Source organism: Ranitomeya imitator, chromosome 8 (assembly GCF_032444005.1).
Source record: "Ranitomeya imitator isolate aRanImi1 chromosome 8, aRanImi1.pri, whole genome shotgun sequence".
NCBI lineage: Eukaryota > Metazoa > Chordata > Amphibia > Anura > Dendrobatidae > Ranitomeya > Ranitomeya imitator.
The window spans coordinates 24817640-24839886 of NC_091289.1; the positions used below are offsets into that span (position 1 = coordinate 24817640).

A 22247-nucleotide genomic window follows, 5' to 3' on the forward strand; every position below is an offset into this window, starting at 1 on the left:
TTCTCCCCTGCTGTGCCAGCGATCGGCATGAGCCGAAGAGAATGAGGAGTTATAACGATGACAGCAGGTGGGGTTTTTTGCGACTATTACTCCCATCAACCTACACTTGCTGCTGCAAAGAACAGTGACCGCAGGAGCGGTGGATGGGGGTATTCATCAGCCGCCGCCTGCGATATAATAAACTAGATGGGCCTTTCCTGAAGGAGATACATGGTGCTTGAACAGCGCTGCCAGCTTTACAGCAGCACTTACTTATCACACACAGGACAGGGGGCACTTATCACACGGGGGGGTGGGGGGGGGGGAAACGCCCAATCAGCGACGGCCACAGTCCAGCAGCAATATGGCCATTCTTTCCGCTCCATACTCCCCTTCATCATATTTCTAGTGCAGTAATGCAGTTCAATTTTTGTGTTTCATGTTTGCATGTTTTAGCGCTGCAGTGTGCTGCCTTATTTACTTAACTATATACGAGTTGGCAACTTTAGGTTCAGCACCTGTTCACACTTAGTCTATGTTTGGATGTGACGGTCAGGTTTTTGAAATGAAATCCATACTCCCCTCCAGTCAGCCCTCACACAGGGTTAATGCCAGTGTTACCGGAGCGCAGTGTAACGCACTCCGGTTACGCAGCTATTAACCCTGTGTGACCAACTTTTTACTATTGATGCTGCATACGCAGCATCAATAGTAAAAAGATCTAATGTTACAAATAAGAATAAAAAAAAAAAAGGTTATTCTCACCCTCCGACGTCGCGTCCTGTCCTCGGCAGTGCAAGCGGCAGGTTCCGGTGCTAAGGATGCTATGTGAGAAGGACCTGCCGTGACGTCACGGTCATGTGACCGCGACGTCATCACAGGTCCTGCGCTCATACAAACCCTGGGGCTGGAAGCTGCCGCGTGCACCACACACAGGCGCCAGGACTACAAGGGGCCCTCGGAAGGTGAGTATATGTTTATTTTTTAACCTGTTACATACGTAGCTGGGCAATATACTACGTGACTGGCCAATATACTACGTGGACATGCATATTCTAGAATACCCGATGCGTTAGAATCGGGCCACCATCTAGTAATAATAATAAAATATAAGAAATCGGATTACAATATGTTGCTTGAACCTAATGAATGAAAAACCCGGTGTGAGTTCCCCCCTATTTTCTTTAACCAATCAGTCAAAACACACACCTGGGGGCTGCGACCCTGAGCTGTCAGCAAGGTTGGTTATCAAGAATAGAGGGTCCCCACGCCTTTTTTAAAATTATTTAAATAATTAAAATGGCGCTGGGTCCCCCCATTTTTTTTGACAACCAGCCTTGCTAAAGCTCACAGCTGGGGACTGGCATTCTCAGCCTGGTAAAGGGCCATTGATATAGCGCCAGCCTAAAAACAGCAGCCCGCAGCTGCCCAGAAAATGCACATCTATTAGATGCGCCAATTCTGGCGCTTTGCCCGGCTCTTCCCACTTGCCCTGTAGCGGTGGCAAGCGGGGTTTAGATTTGTGGGGTTGATGTTACCTTTGTAATGACAGGTGACATCAAGCCCACGGCTTAGTAATGGAGAGGTATCTATAAGACACCTATCCATTACTAATCCTATAGTTGTATGGTAAATAAAGACAAAAGCCAGAAAAAAGTCCTTTAATTGAAAGAATGACACAGACTCCTTTATTAATCTCAGTTAAACCATACATACTCCTCGAACGCCTGGTCCACTCCCGTCTTACCCGCTATCTCTCAGATAACTCTCTTCTCGACCCTCTTCAATCTGGCTTCCGCTCTTTACACTCTACTGAAACTGCCCTCACTAAAGTCTCTAATGACCTACTAACAGCTAAATCTAATGGTCACTACTCCATGCTAAGGCTAGGGTCACATTGCGTTAGTGCAATCCGTTTAGCGCTAGCGCTAGCAGATTGCGCTAACGCAATGTTTTTTATGGGGCTGCGGTCGGGGTCGCGGTAACGTCCCCGCTCTCGCAGATCCCCGATCTGCGAGAGCGGGGAACGGACCGCGGGCGCGCCTCGGACGCTGCAAGCAGCGGGCGCGCCTCGGACGCTGCAAGCAGCGTCCGCGGCGCGCCAGGAATCCCCGGCGCGTCGCTAGCGCGTGCCGAACATGGCACGCGCTAGTGAAGCGCGTTCCCATTAGCGTGAATGGGCGCGTTAACGGCCGCGTTGCACGGCGTTAATTTCGCCGTGCAACGCTGTCCGTTTAACGCGGTCCCATAACGCAATGGGAACCCAGCCTAATTCTCTTGGATCTCTCTGCAGCATTCGACACTGTGGATCATCAGCTCCTCCTCACTATGCTCCGCTCCATCGGCCTCAAGGACACCGTTCTCTCCTGGTTCTCCTCCTATCTCTCTGACCGATCCTTCACTGTATGTTTCGCTGGTTCCTCCTCCTCTCACCTTCCCCTTACTGTTGGGGTTCCTCAAGGATCAGTCCTAGGCCCCCTCCTCTTCTCTTTGTATACTGCCCCTATTGGACAAACAATCAGTAGATTTGGCTTCCAGTACCATCTCTATGCTGACGACACCCAACTATACACTTCTTCTCCTGATCTCACGCCTGCCTTATTAGAAAACACCAGTGATTGTCTTACCGCTGTCTCTAGCATCATGTCCTCCCTCTATCTGAAACTAAACCTGTCAAAAACTGAACTCCTCGTGTTTTCTCCCTCTACTAACCTACCTTTGCCTGACATTGCCATCTCCGTGTGCGGTTCCACCATTACTCCAAAGCAACATGCCCGCTGCCTTGGGGTCATCCTTGATTCTGACCTTTCATTCACCCCCCACATCCGATCACTGGCTCGCTCTTCTTACCTGCATCTCAAAAACATTTCTAGAATTCGCCCTTTTCTTACTTTCGACTCTGCAAAAACTCTTACTGTTTCACTTATTCATTCTCGTCTGGACTATTGTAACTCTCTACTAATCGGCCTCCCTCTTACCAAACTCTCCCCGCTCCAATCTGTCCTGAATGCTGCTGCCAGGATCATATTCCTCACCAACCGTTACACCGATGCCTCTACCTTGTGCCAGTCATTACACTGGTTACCCATCCACTCAAGAATCCAGTACAAAACTACTACCCTCATCCACAAAGCACTCCATGGCTCAGCACCACCCTACATCTCCTCTCTGGTCTCAGTCTACCACCCTACCCGTGCCCTCCGCTCCGCTAATGACCTCAGGTTAGCATCCTCAATAATCAGAACCTCCCACTCCCGTCTCCAAGACTTTACACGTGCTGCGCCGATTCTTTGGAATGCACTACCTAGGTTAATACGATTAATCCCCAATCCCCACAGTTTTAAGCATGCCCTAAAAACTCATTTGTTCAGACTGGCCTACCGCCTCAATGCATTAACCTAACGATCCCTGTGTGGCCTATTTATAATAAAACAAAAAAAAAAAAAGGTTCCTCGCATCATGTTCTCATACACTTTATGCAGTTAATAGCCCTCTGTGTCTGTACTGCTACATACTTAGGCAGGTAACTGGTTCATGCAGCTTTACATGAACACCTGAGCCTTACACTATAGCTGGTCCGAATAACTAAAGCAATTGTTACCATCCACCTCTCGTGTCTCCCCTTTTCCCCATAGTTTGTAGCTTGCGAGCAGGGCCCTCATTCCTCTTGGTATCTATTTTGAACTGTGATTTCTGTTATGCTGTAATGTCTATTGTCTGTACAAGTCCCCTCTATAATTTGTAAAGCGCTGCGGAATATGTTGGCGCTATATAAATAAAAATTATTATTATTACATACGACCTCGCCTAATTCCACCAAAGAAGCCCTTGATCTCCTGTAATAAAACTAAAATAAAAAACAATATACCATACCAGTCGGTCGTTCTGTCTGGGGGATAATTAGTTTTCAACCTGGATGTGCCAAGATGCAACGGTCCCGGCTGAAAACCACTGGCGAATGAGCTGCTGTAAGCACAGCATCAATGACCAGCGGTGACATCATTGAGGTTCCCAACCGGGCTGAACTGCGGTGACCTGATCACTGAGGTTTTTTTCCACGGTCCTGAGGTCACCACAGTTCAGCCCGGCTGGGAACCTCGATGACGTGACCACTGGTCACTGACGCTGCGCTCGCAGCAGCTCATTCACCAGTGGTTCTCGGCCTGGACGGTCGCATCTTGATGCCGTCCAGGTTGAAAACTAATTATCCCCCAGACATGGATTACGGAATGGGACAGAACGACCGACAAGTATGGTATATTGTTGTTTATTTTAGCTTTGTTACAGGAGATCGAGGGCTTCGGTGGAATTAGGCGAGGTCGTAAGTATGGCTTAATTGAGATTAATAAAAGGAGTCTGTCATTCTTTTTCAATTAAAGGACTTTATTCTGGCCACTTGCCACCGCAAGTGGGAAGAGCCAGGCAAAGAGACAGAATTGGTGCATCTAATAGATGTGCCTTTTCTGGGCATCTGCAGGCTGCTGTTTTTAGGCTGGGGGGCCAGCCTGCGTGTTTTAGCAAGGCTGGTTGTCAAAAATGGGGGGGTGGGGGCATGCCGTGTTTTAAGTATTTATTTAAATAATTAGAAGAACAGCATGTGGACCCCTCTATTGTTGATAACCAATATTGCGGAAGCTGACAGCTGAGGGTTGCTGTGAGTTTTGCTTGGTTGGTTAAAGAAGATAGGGCGACCCCCACCACGGGTTTTTCATTCATTCATTTATTTAGTTATATCGCAGGTGGCTGGTGAGGAATACCCTGATCATCCGCTCCTGCTTCACTGTTGTTAGCGGCAGCAGGTGTGGGATCATGGGAGTAAGAGTCCCAAAAACCCCCAACTGCTGTCATCCTTCTGACTTTAATATAACTCCTCCTTCTCTTCTGCTCGCGCAGATCTCCGGCAGAGCAGGGGAGAATGATGAGAGCCGTCTTCAGCACCCGCCGCCGGGGAACAGTGCTTACTGTAGCACTTCTTCCCTGACAGCCTTCGGTGTGGTACTGATGAGGCACACTGTTGCCACACGTGTGCTGCAAGTATTACGCACACTGATATCTCAGGCACCGGAAATATCAGGACGTGTGAAAAAGGCCTTAGGGTGATGGTAGGTGCACCAAATCTGCGTGCTCGGTTTGTATAGTCATTTTATGTTGACTGATGCCTTTAAAAAAAAAAAACATACAAACCTTTAGGGCCATCTTAGGATGGGGATCTGTGCAGTCCGGACTGCCACCGGCAGTAATCACATCACCTGTCACTGGGTGGCGGACTCCTCTCTCAAAGCTCTGGCAGTATTTTCTGCCACTAGCCCCAACTACCCCTTGAACCATACAGTTGTTCCTCCTGTGATAAAGCAAGGCACAATCTTTTTTTTTTTTTCTTATAAATAGTATAAATTATTTTATTTACATAAACTTGTTACAAAACAAAGAACTATAGATTTTTCTCTTAAATATCCAAAGTAATTTCTATCCCATGACATTGGTTTGTTCATGAACTATACAGCAGCCCAAAAAGTCCAGCTGATCCGATGCTCTTGATTATGTGTACAGATGATCAAACTATTCACACAATATACAGAAAAGAAACCGAGAGAAAAGAGAGCGAGCCAAGATGATTTTCAAGAACTACATTCACATTGACCACCTGTAGTGCTTGCGTTATCCTGTAATGCAAACCTTGACGTACGTAACATTTTTCCTAATAGTTATTTTTGGGGTCTTAAATCCTTAAAGTGGAATTGTCACCACTCCTGACATGTCCATTTTAGTAAATACTTGTATTCCCCATGAGAGAACAATTCTGGATCCTCATTTATTAGAGCTCTGCATCGCACTGCTCCTTCGTAATTCCTCCTGGAAATGTATGAGTAAAATAACTGGGAGCCGCCATTGCTAAGAGGTGTGTCTCTGCAGAGTCTGACCGTCCGCTCTGATTGGGCGGTATGAGAATGTGCAGTGCCACGCCTCCCATCTGGCACCGCCCCATTCATTTAGTCATAAGTTTATAGGAGGGATAACTCCGAAACGGTAAAACGCAGAGAACTAAGAAAAGATGCTCCAGAATCGTAGTTTTATGGAGAATGCTAATAACTAAAATAGACATTTCAGATGAGACCTAGTCATTTTTAAAGGGTTTGTATGAAATATCAAAAACAGTGCCACTTTAGTCTATACCCCTTTTGGGGTGTAGCAACAATGTTTTTTTTCCACTTTTTTTTTTTCCCCAGTCATACAACCACTTTACCTTGAACCTATCACCTGTGTATTGGAGGCAGCCATTTTTTTTAAAATTTATTTACCAAAGGGAACAAGCGTTTTGTGAATGTTAGCTGCATTCTTCTCGAGACCACAAACGTCCACCACTTTAGGCTAGAATACCAGCCTACAACCCATGCCTCTACATTTCTTAAAGGGAATCTGTCACCAGGTATTGCTTCCCCATCTGAGAACGGCATGATGTAAGGACCAGAGAACCTGATTCCAGCGATGGATCACTTACTTTACTGGGTGCTGCAATTTTCATGAAAATCTTCTCTGCAGTAGATCTACCAGTTCTCTAAATGCTGAGCTCTGTATAACCCCACCCACACCACTCATAAGGTACAAAAAGCTGCCAATCAGTGGTGTGGGCGGGGTTGGACTACATGGCAGCAGGCCAAGTAGTCCTCTAGTGATAATCATTGTTTTATCAGAAGGAGATTATCAAAACTATACGAAGTGATACATCTCTGGAATCAGGATCTCTGCCTCTACAACCTGCTGCTGTTAGATTACATAGCAAAAACCCTGGTGAACGATTTCCTTTGCTACACTTACCGGCATAGAGAAGCACAGATGGCAGACCAGCAATAGGTCATCTTTTAAAAAGAAATCTTGGCAACGGGAACTCGGAGGAAGACATGGTTAGATCACAACCTTCCGTTAGGAATGGCGACAGACTCAGGGTTCCACGAGGTATCTGGCTTATTTCATCTAATTTTTGCCCATACAGAAATATTTTAGACTTTTTTTTTTAACTTTCTTCAATCAATAATCTATCATATATTTTTTGTTAAATTCTAGAACATTAGCTAAGTTGGTCGCCAACCCAAGACATTAAATGTTGCAGATAGGACAACAACTCAATGACCTTATTATTATTATTTTTTTTTTTTTCACCCAGCGCCGGCGAGTGATCACCTTTTGAAAAGCTAGGGTGTTTTAGATGCTGCCGTGAATCATTCACAATAATTTCATCCCTGTTATTACAAAATTTCAGAAACCACAATATTATTAAAAAAAAAAAAAAAAAGAAATAGAAAAAAAGAAAATAAGCTCAGAAAACACAACTGAACATTCAAGTGTTAAGGAAAAAAGCTAAAAAAATACAGCTTGGAAACTAGAACCAGGCACTTTCATTTTCTCGGTAGGTCTAGAAATCACACACAAGCACACGTGTGCTTTTTTTTTCTGCACACACAAATATAGAAAAAAAAATTTTAATTTTTTTTTTCAAAGAAAAAAATAAAATAAAATTACTCATTAGCCCCTTAGCTACAGCAAGTGTTTAAATTTAGTTTCTTTTTTTTTTCTTTAGACTCAGGCAACTAATATAAAGCAATGGCGTACAACTCGGCATTATTAATCCACTCCGTAGCCACCAAAGTAAAAGGATTCGGCCCCTCGCAAAAAAAAAAAAATAATAAAAAATTAGAAGGAGAATCCCCTAGAATCGCACATCGTTAGAATATCGGCTTGGCAGTGAATCACTTCAAATCATAAAAGGTATTTTTTTTCTTCTTTTATTAACAAATAAATATTAGATGATCTCAAATTGTACCAAAAACTGGATCGAAGGGAAAAAAAAAAAAAAAAGACCTGTGCAAAAATACATCTCATTTATGTACAATCATTATTTTTCTTTAACAAAATACGCTTTCTGAAATAGGGATACTTCAAATTTTTTTTTTTTTTTACGTCTCATTCATTATAGAAGAAATTCCAAAATTTAAGGATATAAAAAAAAGTAGGGTTTGTCGTTTTTTATTTTTTTTTTTTGTTTAAACGTAATTTTAGGTTTCTTTTTTCAGGTTAAAGAAACAAGTAGGAGTTTTAAATAATACCGATACAATACAATCATATGGCCACTGGTGTATGCCGCTCCCAGACAGATCAGATTGCCTTCTAACCGACCTACGGATCTCGCTTGGCAGTTTACCCCAAAAATTCTTGATTTCAGCAAAGGCGAAATTTAAAAATAATAAAATAAATAAAAAAAAAAACCTAAACTAAAATGTGGGAAAAAAAGTTACTTAAAAAAAAATATATATATAAAAAGCTGAAAATTTTCCCTAAACTCCATCTACATAATGTACTCTAGCAATTATTATTTTTGGGCAACAGTATATTAAAATTTGATATATTATACACCAACAATCATTCATGTGACCGCTGCGGCCGACCGTTTGCATGTACTATCCAGCTGCAGCAGTCAGAATAAAGGACGGGACGTCATCACTTCTAGTACCAAGGCATAAGCAAATGTTTATTTTATAATATTTTTTAAAAAAAATCCCTTTAAAGGTCAAAGAGGAGGCCTTAACCAATCGGATTACTGCTTTTTAATCAAAGTCTTAGAAAATCGCTGCACGCTTAATACTATACGGCAGCCGAGACCTTTTCCGTCATTAGTGAGATAATGTAAAACGAGACTGGAAACCGTCAACAAGTTGCTGTTGACAGATCTGTTATTCTTAGAAGGTCCTAAAGAGTGTAAAAAGATGGCCGATGACTAGCAATCCCCCCGGTAGCCTGGTAAATATCCAATGCAGGCATTATGTCATTTGTAGTGTTACACAAATAGACGGTAGATGGCTTTTAGTCAAACATGGCTGTAAGAGGAGGGGTCAGTTGCACCAAAACTGGACCATCTAAATGTTATTTCACTTTATCCCCGGTAATCACAACCACATTAATGATGGTTCTAGAAATATCATCTTTTTTTATACTAACAGGATCCGTCAACAGCAGCTTGTTATTAGGTTCCATGAGATACATTTCTTTGATGCTTTCATATCTGAAAATGGCAAAAAAAAAAAGATGTAAGATATTAGAATTCGAGAGAAATGATGATGTCCAAATCAAAAGGAGGTGCCCCTAAATACTCTGTGTGGGGAGATTAATCCCCGACGATGGGAATGAACACAATTTGATGTGACGTCCATTAAAAAAAAATAAAAAAAAATATGGCTGCTTAAAGGGGTTGAATTTAAGTACATTATCTCATTAACCCTGGATCTGCTGAAATATAGCTGCCTATGCACTATCAATACCCACAGTAATCAAAGGGGTTGTCCATCTTTAGGGACTTCTTTTTTTACCCCTACGTTAATATTTTGGAGATTATATATATATATATATATATATATATATATATATATATATATATATATATACACATACACATACACACACACACACACACACACACTGTCCCCAAAATCAGTACTATCATTCTAGGAATATTAGTCTGAGACCTGACACTTTATGGCAACTTTGCCGCTGCAGTGTCGTGCCCTTGGGCAAGCACTGTAAAAGCTGGCAAGGGGCAAAAAAAAAAAAAATGTCGGCTAGGCAGCTGATGGGTGGAAGTGTGAACAGGGGGCTGCGGCATAACCATTGCTTCTAGCCATGTGGTAATCATTGTGAACCCTTCCCCAAATAGTTTTGCACTTCCGTTTTTTTTTTTCTCCTACCTGTACAATCACAGCAAGGATTTTTTTTGACTGAATAAAAAAAAAAAAAAAAAAAAAAATTCATATAATTTTGACAAAATATTAAAACTCCTCAAAGCTTCTTAGTATGTGTAACCTGGAAAAAGTTCGGCCAGCCCGTTACATAAGTCTATTATTATTATTTTTTTTTTTATATATATATATTTTTTATAATTGTGCTATTTTAGTAGTTTTTTTTTCTTTCTTTTTTTTATTCCACTGGAGCATTGCTGTAAGAGAATAAAGCCATATTCCTCTTCTGGGGGCTGAAATGTCCGCGCTGATGGGCATCAGAAGGCATCGTTCCTGTCGGAAAGTTACGGTGAAGTTTCGCTCTTTTTTTTTTTCTTTTCGTGCCCGGGCCGGAGGATGTAAGCGCACACTCGGCGCAAAAAATTTTAAAAAAATATAAATAAATAAAATAAAAATCTCACAGGTTTGTAGCAAGCGGCTCAGTCCACTAACACTGATAGAAGCGGCGATGGGACTGACTGCTACAGACATGGCTTCGGGGTGAGGGGGGGAGAATTCCTTGTCCAGCTGACGACTTCAGAAACGCTCCGCACAACCTGAGGACCGCGGACAAAAAAAAAATAATAAAAAAAATAGGGGGTTGAGAAAACTCAAAGGCATCTTGGAGCCCACAGAGCCAGCTGGAGGTTTGTGATTGTTACCGTACTTGTCCAGTTCATGTAATAACAACTGTCAGGGACGCGCCTTTGGCTGCAAAACAAAAAGGGAGAAGAGATGAAGCAAATGTAATGTGAAATCTCCTGCGATGACCCCGCTGCCGCGCACAACCAGAAGCGGCCTGCGGGGTCCGCGCTCCCTGAGGAGGCCGGCGCTTGCAACTGCAATGACCCAAAACTAAAGATGGACATTTTCATGTGGCAGAAAGAAAAAAAACAACAAAAAAAACATGGATTCAGTCGGCTTTTGACAGACTCCGTGCTCAGCGAGCGCTTGTTACCCTGCAGACATCACCAGTGACTTATACTGAGAGCAAGAACGTTCGGCTCCTCCATGCCAAAGAATAACAGCGCAATGCTGTCTAAACCAGTAGTCAGCGGGGTCCGCAGAGCGCCGGCAGCATCCGCCGTACAATACAACTTCTCACATCCTGCCGTCAGCGCAGACAGATGGCCACAAACGATAATCTATTGGGTATCAACAGCCCCCCAACAAGTTTGGTGGGCTGCACATTGTGCCCGGCATCCAGCTGAAAACAACCTGTTATACTCTCAGCCAATCAGAATGTTTGTCGAGTGTTCTCCGCAGTGTTGATTGGCTAAGGACAGGCGACTCATAAGAATCTGTTTCCAAAGTCCTCTTCAGCTGGATGCCAGGCCCGATGTACAGCATGTAAAACTGGTACTTGGCACCTTCTAGTTCAGCCCTTACTGTGCTTTTTACACACAAACAAAAGTTATTTTTGGGTCATTCCATGTCAAGTGATCCAAATCTGATTTTTTTTTTTTTTTTACCCAATGTCTTTGGAATTTTTTATCTTTTATTTTGTGCTACTTTAGTATTTTTATCTTCATTAATTTTTGTATAGGTTTCTAAAGATATTTTGTTTTTAAGGAGTCAAATTTAAATGTATGGTTTTGAAAAAAAAAAAAAAAAAAACAACTCAAGAACAATAGGTTATAAAATAATAAAATAAAAAGGCATATGTGTTACTTGGGTTCCTTGTTGCATTTGTACAAGGTTTTAAGTTGAGCTCCTTGGGATCATATTTGTAAGTGTGATTTTCTAGATACAGTCTCATCCTAATCATATGTTTAATACTAAAGTAAGAGAAGCAATATTAACTATTTATATATACGTGTAGCAATGTTTTTTTTTTTTTATTATTACGACACTAGACGTGTCCTTTTTCAAGTTTTAAAACAGAGTATAGTAGTTAAATCATGGGGTTCTAAAATAAAACAAAATGAACTAGTCTGAACAATTAATAGTCTTTACATGGAGCTTTTATTAGTCCTTCTACTCGAGATTTCATCTTGTCCGCAATCTCTTACTAACAATGGCCGCTTCCTTGTCTCACAGTGTGTCCGGCTTCATTTCAGTTACCGTATATCGTTTTGATGACTTTTAATACGTCAGGTTATCAGGGATACACAAAGGATGGGGATGGACCAGAAAAGTCACTTGTACTTCTTCATTAGCACAATCTTTGGAGAGTCCATTAGCCGCTACCAGCGCCGATCAAATTCACAGGTCACATAACCAGTTATGTCATCCATTGCCGATCGTGTGCCATCTTCAATCACTTCATGGATTTAAGGGTCAGTGCTAGTGATGAGCGAGTGTGCTCGTTACTCGGAGTTTTCGAGCATGCTCGGGTGTTCTAGTATCTTGCGCATGCTCGTAGATTGTGTTTGTGCCTCCGCAGCTGCATGATTTGCGGCTGCTAGACAGCCTGAATACATATGGGGATTCCCTAACCAACAGGCAATCCCTGCATGTATTCAGGCTGTCTAGCAGTCGCAAATCATGCAGCTGCGGGAACTCACACATAATCTACGAGCATGCCCAAAATACTAGGAGAACACCCGAGCATGATCGAAAACTCGAGTAAAGGGCACACTCGCTCATCACTAGACATTGCTGAATGAAAAAAAGAGTTGATTTTATTTCTGTGTCACTCAGTGGAGTGACGGTGTGGCATCCCCTTGTCCCTTTAATGGGTTCTGCTTCCTCTATCCGATGTTTTAACAAACTCTCCCTCTCTCCTTCTTAGTACTGGTTTGTACAGCACATGAGCTGGATGTTAGGAATACTTTTGGTTCTCCTTTGCCTCTCTCGCTTTTAAAATACTACTTCACGTCCCTCAGTATTAACCCCTTAACTTCCCCCTTCAGGTAATTTATTAATTTGATCTTTTTTTATTATTGCTATATTCCGCACCCCTCCTGGGACGCGTGCTCGTGGTGCGACCATTTCTAGAATCTGCTCAGGTTGTCTCCCTTACTGGGCAGATTGGGAGATGTAACCGGACGACGAGCTTTATAAATACCCAAATCTTCCTGCCCAAACTGCTCTCCACCAATCCAGTCCGCTGTTCGTCGTGTGACGAATCAGCCGAGCATCCCTCCCACTCTCCAAAAAAAAAAACTTGGCATTGACACTGTTTATATAGGTTTTTTTCCCAAGTGTGATCCCATTGAGAGCCCACCTTGAATGTTGGTACAGATGTGGCTAGGAGCATAGGAGGCACATGTGATTGTTTTTTTTTGCTAATTTAATATCATATTGATTTTTCGGAAATGTGTTTTGTATTTTTTCGTTTTGATTCCGCATTGGGTAAAACATTAACAAAGATCCTCTTGTGATGTATCTGTTGAAAGCCTGTGCTGTTCTGAGTTGAATGGCGTTTTTTCCCCATTTCTCTAGAGTTATAAGGAGTGATGTAAAAACAAAAACTTAAAATATACAGAATTTTTTCTTCTTCAGATTTTGCATCCAATTCTCAAAATAATTAAATATATAGTGGTAATATTCATTGGTTCACTTGACATGGAATTATCCCTTCTATGCATTTCATAGGGGATAATTTGCTGACGGCTAAGGGGTCCACCAAGCCGGAATCCGAGATGCGGGGTGGGGGGGGGCCATGGGAACCGAAATCTGTAGAGCCGAATCCTGAATGGAGCAGAGGAGCGCACGCTTGATCTTTGCGCCATTCTGTTGGAGTCCTCCAAGGCTCTGTTCTAGGACCCCTACTCTTCTCAATCTATACACTTGGCTTGGGACAACTCATAAAGTTCCATGGATTCCAGTACCACCTCTATGCTGACGACACTCAGATCTACCTCTCTGGCCCAGACGTCACCGCTCTGCTGTCCAGAATCCCAGAGTGCCTATCAGCCATATCCTCCTTCTTCTCCTCTCGCTTCCTCAAACTCAATGTGGACAAATCTGAACTCATCATCTTTACTTCATCCCACAAATCTTCCTTACCTGACCTATCTATCGCAGTCAATGACATCCCTGTACCCGAAGTCCGCTGCCTCGGAGTAACCTTCGACTCTGCCGTGTCCTTCAAACCACACATCCAAGCTCTTTCCACCTCCTGTCGCCTCCAGCTCAAAAATATCTCCAGGATCCGTCCTTTCCTCAACCCCCAATCTACTAAAATGCTTGTGCACGCCCTCATCATTTCCCGCCTTGACTACTGCAACATCCTTTTCTGTGGCCTCCCTGCTAACACCCTTGCACCTCTCCAGTCCATCCTTAACTCTGCTGCCCGACTAATCCATCTCTCTCCTCGCTACTCCTCCGCTTCCCCCCTCTGCAAATCTCTTCACTGGCTCCCATTCCCTCAGCGTATCCAGTTCAAATTGCTAATACTGACCTACAAAGCCATCCACAACCTGTCTCCTCCATATATCTCTGAACTAATCTCTCGATATCTTCCCTCACGTGACCTCCGGTCCTCCCAAGACCTCCTTCTCTCCTCCACACTTATCCGCTCCTCATCCAATCGCCTCCAAGATTTCTCCAGAATATCCCCCATCCTCTGGAACTCTCTGCCCCAACACGTCCGACTATCAACCACAGTCGGATCCTTCAGACGGAACCTGAAAACCCATCTCTTCAGGAAAGCCTACAGCCTGCACTGACACCGCTGCTGCCTCATCACTATCGAAGCTACCGCCTCACCAACACCGGAGCTACCGCCTCACCAACACCGGAGCTACCGCCTCACCAACACCGGAGCTACCGCCTCACCAACACCGGAGCTACCGCCTCACCAACACCGGAGCTCCTGCAACCCTCAACCTATTGTCTCCTTCCCCATAATCCTGTAGAATGTAAGCCCGCAAGGGCAGGGTCCTCACCCCTCTGTATCAGTCCGTCATTGTTAGTATGTTTACTGTATGTGATATTTGTAACTTGTATGTAACCCCTTCTCATGTACAGCACCATGGAATCAATGGTGGTATATAAATAATAATAATAATAATTATCTACGGGACTGCAGGAAATAGCGAGTACAGAGCTCTGCTTTCTCCGTCGGCCCCGCAGACAACGAATGGTGTGAAGGAGGAACATGCGCACCCTCTGCAGAATCATTCAGGGTTCCTACCGGTCTGCACGTCATCTCCCACCCTATGCACAGGTGCTAACAGCCATATATATTTGCCGGTTTTTGCATCTCCAGCATGTCTATGTATTGTGGAAATCATTGCATTTCTGAAACAAAATCTGCAATTTTCTGAATGCCATATACCCCAATAAGTTATGGTTTTTTTTTTTTTGCAAACCCCTCCCCATCTGCAATGTGTGCTAGTAATGGACGTGGACACACCGGATGTCGATGCTCTTCTTCTACGGCACATTCATGCCACATGACTTTTTCTCCCCCCACCCCCCCATAATGTGTTGCCAGGTAACATTTTCCGAATGTGCCACTCGTCTGATTTATCGACCCCCCCGCCTCAGGAGTCCCGCGTGCCGTGTAAATCCTATTCTTTCTCCAGCCCTTGTGCTAATTTAAATTTTAATCAGTCTTTGCTGACTAAAGTGATCAAACCGCGAGCAGATTATGCTGACTGTACAAAGCGACGGACGTCACTGGTCCTCCCACCCCAACGGAGGGAAATAATTGTCCGGATGATGTTCCAGAAACAAAATGTCACATACACCTCGTGCGATGCGAGTCAGAGCAGCTCGTCAGACGAGGAGAGGATGAAGTCAGACGTCACCGCCGGAGTGAAGCTCGCCAGCTCTCCAGAAGGAGGGGGGTTAAATAGCTGCTCGGCTCATTGGGAAATATCTGTTACCATAGTGATAGCTGCTCCGCGCCCAACACCTCCCTCCCTTCCCCTGTCAGTTTGATGACTGTCTGTGCCATCAGCCATTCCTGCTAAAAGGGGCAGCGGGAGCCGCGGTGCATTTACTGCTCCCCCCCCCATTGTCTGTCGGCAGCGTTCCATTACTGCGATGCTGAGCAGCGTGCGGAGAAAAGGTTTTATTTGTGGCCCATTGTATCGAAAAGGTGCAATTACTAAGACTGATTTAGCACATCCTGACATTCATGGTCCCGAGCACGGACCGTGGGGTCCGAAACGGCAGATGGTTTCCTAACCCGAACTTAGTCTCATAAGTATGGGCTGCCGTGTTTGGGTCAGGACAGTGCAGCCGGTCCGTACATCGTGGACTGTACTTTGATCGTGAATGTCAAATGTGCAAATCTGGTCTAACAAGGATGATTGTTAAATAAGGAGGACGAATGCGGAGGTTGTTGCCAGCAACAAACAAACCTGAGCAGATGCCAAGCTTACGAGAACCACGTCAATCTGTGATTTGAACTTGGCATTGTGGAGCTTTTTGGTACCGCTATGGGGGTCGAATCTACCCTCTATTGGCACGGGAACCTGACTGGTGTAATTACAGGAGCCTTATTATGATGGTGGCTGATTAATGTTCTCCCAATTTCATTTCTGTGAATGAAAATGGAAAAAGGGAGACGCTGAACCTGAATGAATTTGAAAAATGAAAAAGGGAGAAGAAACTGAGTATACACTCAATCATGAATGTAGACGTAATCAGATTCTTGCCTTGTAACCTACAGAGAGGTTTTGGAGCTGTCAACTCTTTCATTTAATCACTGCTCCAAATGTCTGGCCCAGGCACCTTGGATAAACCACATTAAAGGCTATGTGCACCTTCACACAGAATTCTTTTTTGTAAGATTTATTGGCTTCCTTAATGGAAAAGTTAAAAAAAAAAACACTTGAGTCTTTATTAAAAATTTGATATAAATTCTGGAGTTATGTAATCTAATTGATCTGCAAAACTGATACAAAGCCATCAGAGCTCCTGCCGTCTGTCTCTGCTCTCACTTCTACCAGTATCAGGGAGGTTGAGGAAGAGGAGATGCACATAAAGCAGCACATTGTGGAGAGTGGCGAAAGTATGCAGTTTCTGGGAGGGCAGAGAAAGACTATAGATAAGGAGGAAAGCACATGAAGAGGAAACAAGTGCAGAATAGAAGCTGTGCTAATATATGACCAATGAAGACAGTAGCACCCTGGACATATCCAGCTTATATTACTGGGAGGACACTCCCACAAAAGAAAAATCTGAAACTTGGATTAGGCCAAAACAACGGCACATCAAGGGGTCTGAAAATGAACAAAGATTGCGACAGAAACTCAGGGCAATTTAGTTAACTAAAAGGTAACCTCTAACACATGAAAATGTATTTTTTCCATATCAAAGGTGTCCATAGCCTTTAACGCTCAGTGCCATATATTAGGGTACATATTGACAAGGGGTGGATACACTGGATTTTCTTTTGAAAAGCCAAAGGGCATTCGATTACCAATAAAATGGATGAGATTTTACTACATCTTATGCACACGCTGAATGAAAAATACTAGTCTGGGGTGCAAATTTCACATGTCTATTAATGCAGTAGACTTTTACCGTGGATTTCTCCCTTTGCAAATCGCAAGGTGAAATCCACAGCAAAATTTGTATGTATGATGACCCCATTACTGTACCAACTTTTCTGTGCACATTTCCTACAAATGTTAAGTTCTTTAGTTCTTTTGTACCAAGGTGTCGTCAGCGGTATCATTGTTATATCTATTTCTGGGAATTCTGAAAAACAAGTATATGGCTGCTATCACCAACCTCTCACAGGTCCACCTCAGTGGTGGTCCGAATCTGAAGCGGATGTAACCGGGACTTTTCTGAGGGCCATTAATAGGTTTCGTTAGTGTTAATAAATGAGCAGGCCCCCGATCCCAGCAAATCGTATTTTCAGGTCTGGTTAGCGGCGCCAACCACTGGAGATGGCGGCTGGTGCAACGTCAGATATGGTGGTCCGATTCCCCCATTAACCACACCACTCCTTTTTGCTGTTACATTTTCAGTGGATGTTTGCAAAGATTGGCATAAAATATCACTTCTAAGAAACAAACAAAAATTTTTTCAAAAAAACCAGCAGAGATTTCTTACCTGACGACGAAGCGAGTTATTGGTCAGCGTCGGCGTTCCTGAAATCCCACTGTTGTGTTTTGCGTGAATGTTGTTGACTGGCGGCAGTTTGGCAACCTTACCGGATTTGCTGTTATTATTGGTGATGCTGCTGGGACCAGCTGAAGACTTTCGCTTTTTCCCTGCAAACTTGTCCAGAGAAGCGCGAGAATGGGAAAAGGTGTTGTGCGAGTTCACAGCTTGGTCACCAGGTTGGTGAACGAACGGCCCGAGCGAAAGCGTGGAGTCACTGCTGTTCATCACTACGCTCATGCGCTTTATCGATTCCGCAGGGTTTCCCGTCGGAGGACCCCTCCCTGATTGGTCGTGTTTAAGACTCACAGATCGATTGTTCACAAAATTGAGGCCGACACTGTGCGGACTGCCGTGGGATAACGTCGTGCCGGGAGAGTGGTATGTTCCAGAGTTCACCACACAGTTTTTCCTAAAAGACTCGGTGGAATGGGAAGGGGGGTGCGCTAGCAGCTGGGGAGGGGAGTTATTTTTCCGTTTCTTTCCTGAGCCGCTGCTGCTGCAGTTCGTGCTGCTGGCGGGGGGTTCCTTAGGTTTCACAGCCTTGTTGGATTTTAATTTTTGAGGTTTGCTGGAGACTGGGCTAGGCGATGAGGAAAGCACTGACGGTGTGGATGCTGAAGAAGACACTTGTCTGGATTGCATACTACTGGTGGGGTCTGCTGCAGTGTGAGTGCTTAGTGTCGTCCCTTGGGAAAGGACTTTGTCCACAGACGTACAGGGAGAGGTCACAGGGGTTGGGGGAGAGGTAACTGTGCTGGGCGAGAGGAAACCAGTGTTGTTCATACTCTGTAACATGGGCGCTGAATTTGTGCTGGTCCGGTGTGGAGCATGTGTGGAGGAACTGCTGGATGCTGGAGGAATTTTCCTGGCGAACAAAGAAGAATATAAGTGTCAGTAAGGACGGCTGAAACCAATATGATCCCGCTCTATGAACTGCCGCCAGTCCCTAAACTTTTGTACCGTCAATGAGAGTTGGCGAAAATGTCCCATTTCATAAGCTACGACAGTAATCTCTAGCCGCTACACGGGAGTCTCTTACCCGCCAGCATCGGCTGCTCTTCTGACCGTCGTTGCGGTGTGACGGACATCTGAGCCCAAAAAAAAAACTGAGGGTGCTGACAGGTAAGAGGCGGTTCTCCAACCATCGCCCAGCGGCTATAGATTACCAGGGTTACAACAGATAAGAGGCGGTTCTCCAACCATCGCCCAGCGCTATAGATTACCAGAGTAATGACAGATAAGAGGCGGTTCTCCAACCATCGCCCAGCGGCTATAGATTACCAGGGTAATGACAGATAAGAGGCGGTTCTCCAACCATCGCCCAGCGGCTATAGATTACCAGGGTAATGACAGATAAGAGGCGGTTCTCCAACCATCGCCCAGCGGCTATAGATTACCAGAGTAATGACAGATAAGAGGCGGTTCTCCAACCATCGCCCAGCGGCTATAGATTACCAGAGTAATGACAGATAAGAGGCGGTTCTCCAACCATCGCCCAGTGGCTATAGATTACCAGGGTAATGACAGATAAGAGGCGGTTCTCCAACCATCGCGCAGCGGCTATAGATTACATGGGTAATGACAGATAAGAGGCGGTTCTCCAACCATCGCCCAGTGGCTATAGATTACCAGGGTAATGACAGATAAGAGGCGGTTCTCCAACCATCGCCCAGCGGCTATAGATTACCAGGGTAATGACAGATAAGAGGCGGTTCTCCAACCATCGCCCAGCGGCTATAGATTACCAGGGTAATGACAGATAAGAGGGGGTTCTCCAACCATCGCCCAGCGGCTATAGATTACCAGAGTAATGACAGATAAAAGGGGGTTCTCCAACCATCGCCCAGCGGCTATAGATTACCAGAGTAATGACAGATAAGAGGGGGTTCTCCAACCATCGCCCAGCGGCTATAGATTACCAGGGTGACGACAGATAAGAGGCGGTTCTCCAACCATCGGCTATAGATTACCAGAGTAATGACAGATAAGAGGGGGTTCTCCAACCATCGCCCAGCGGCTATAGATTACCAGGGTGACGACAGATAAGAGGGGGTTCTCCAACCATCGCCCAGCGGCTATAGATTACCAGAGTAATGACAGATAAGAGGGGGTTCTCCAACCATCGCCCAGCGGCTATAGATTACCAGGGTTACAACAGATAAGAGGCGATTCTCCAACCATCGGCTATAGATTACCAGGGTAATGACAGATAAGAGGCAGTTCTCCAACCATCGCCCAGCGGCTATAGATTACCAGAGTAATGACAGATAAGAGGCGGTTCTCCAACCATCGCCCAGCGGCTATAGATTACCAGGGTTACAACAGATAAGAGGCGGTTCTCCAACCATCGCCCAGCGGCTATAGATTACCAGGGTAATGACAGATAAGAGGGGGTTCTCCAACCATCGCGCAGCGGCTATAGATTACCAGCGTAATGACAGATAAGAGGCAGTTCTCCAACCATCGCCCAGCGGCTACAGATTACCAGGGTAATGACAGGTAAGAGGCGGTTCTCCAACCATCGCCCAGCAGCTACAGATTACCAGGGTAATGACAGGTAAGAGGCGGTTCTCCAACCATCGCCCAGCAGCTACAGATTACCAGGGTAATGACAGGTAAGAGGCGGTTCTCCAACCATCGCCCAGCAGCTACAGATTACCAGGGTAATGACAGGTAAGAGGCGGTTCTCCAACCATCGCCCAGCAGCTATAGATTACCAGGGTGACGACAGATAAGAGGGGGTTCTCCAACCATCGCCCAGCGGCTATAGATTACCAGAGTAATGACAGATAAGAGGGGGTTCTCCAACCATCGCCCAGCGGCTATAGATTAGCAGGGTGACGACAGATAAGAGGGGGTTCTCCAACCATCGCCCAGCAGCTATAGATTACCAGAGTAATGACAGATAAGAGGGGGTTCTCCAACCATCGCCCAGCGGCTATAGATTACCAGGGTGACGACAGATAAGAGGCGGTTCTCCAACTATCGCCCAGCGGCTATAGATTATCAGGATGACGACAGATAGGAGGCGATTCTCCAACCATCGGCTATAGATTACCAGGGTAATGACAGATAAGAGTTGGTTCTCCAACCATCGCCCAGCGGCTATAGATTACCAGGGTAATGACAGATAAGAGTTGGTTCTCCAACCATCGCCCAGCGGCTATAGATTACCAGGGTGACGACAGATAAGAGGGGGTTCTCCAACCATCGGCTATAGATTACCAGAGTAATGACAGATAAGAGGGGGTTCTCCAACCATCGCCCAGCGGCTATAGATTACCAGGGTTACAACAGATAAGAGGCGGTTGTCCAACCATCGCCCAGCGGCTATAGATTACCAGGGTAATGACAGAGAAGAGGCGGTTCTCCAACCATCGCGCAGCGGCTATAGATTACCAGGGTGACGACAGATAAGAGGCAGTTCTCCAACCATCGCCCAGCGGCTATAGATTACCAGGGTAATGACAGATAAGAGGCGGTTCTCCAACCATCGCCCAGCGGCTATAGATTACCAGAGTAATGACAGATAAGAGGCGGTTCTCCAACCATCACGCAGCGGCTATAGATTACCAGGGTAATGACAGATAAGAGGGGGTTCTCCAACCATCGCCCAGCGGCTATAGATTACCAGAGTAATGACAGATAAGAGGGGGTTCTCCAACCATCGCCCAGCGGCTATAGATTACCAGAGTAATGACAGATAAGAGGCGGTTCTCCACCCATCGCCCAGCGGCTATAGATTACCAGGGTAATGACACATAAGAGGTGGTTCTCCAGCCATCGCCCAGCGGCTATAGATTACCAGAGTAATGACAGATAAGAGGGGGTTCTCCAACCATCGCCCAGCGGCTATAGATTACCAGGGTAATGACAGATAAGAGGCGGTTCTCCAACCATCGGCTATAGATTACCAGAGTAATGACAGATAAGAGGGGGTTCTCCAACCATCGCCCAGCGGCTATAGATTACCAGGGTGACGACAGATAAGAGGGGGTTCTCCAACCATCGCCCAGCGGCTATAGATTACCAGAGTAATGACAGATAAGAGGGGGTTCTCCAACCATCGCCCAGCGGCTATAGATTACCAGGGTTACAACAGATAAGAGGCGATTCTCCAACCATCGGCTATAGATTACCAGGGTAATGACAGATAAGAGGCAGTTCTCCAACCATCGCCCAGCGGCTATAGATTACCAGAGTAATGACAGATAAGAGGCGGTTCTCCAACCATCGCCCAGCGGCTATAGATTACCAGGGTTACAACAGATAAGAGGCGGTTCTCCAACCATCGCGCAGCGGCTATAGATTACCAGCGTAATGACAGATAAGAGGCAGTTCTCCAACCATCGCCCAGCAGCTACAGATTACCAGGGTAATGACAGGTAAGAGGCGGTTCTCCAACCATCGCCCAGCAGCTACAGATTACCAGGGTAATGACAGGTAAGAGGCGGTTCTCCAACCATCGCCCAGCAGCTATAGATT

The 22247-nt window shown here is 45.0% G+C and overlaps 1 protein-coding gene across 2 annotated transcripts in view; it reads right to left on the reverse strand.

The window, feature by feature from the left end:
* Positions 1–9418: 9418 nt before the first annotated feature.
* Positions 9419–22247, reverse strand: part of ATXN7 (ataxin 7) — a 128552-nt gene continuing 115723 nt past the window's right edge. For both annotated transcript variants that reach the window (XM_069736579.1, XM_069736580.1), the window contains 2 exons: positions 17709–18627; positions 9419–10454 (listed from right to left, as the gene is read on the reverse strand). In XM_069736579.1, the coding sequence (XP_069592680.1) occupies positions 10437–10454; positions 17709–18627 (937 nt within the window). In that variant the 3' untranslated portion in view covers positions 9419–10436. The remainder of the gene's footprint in view (positions 10455–17708; positions 18628–22247) is intronic.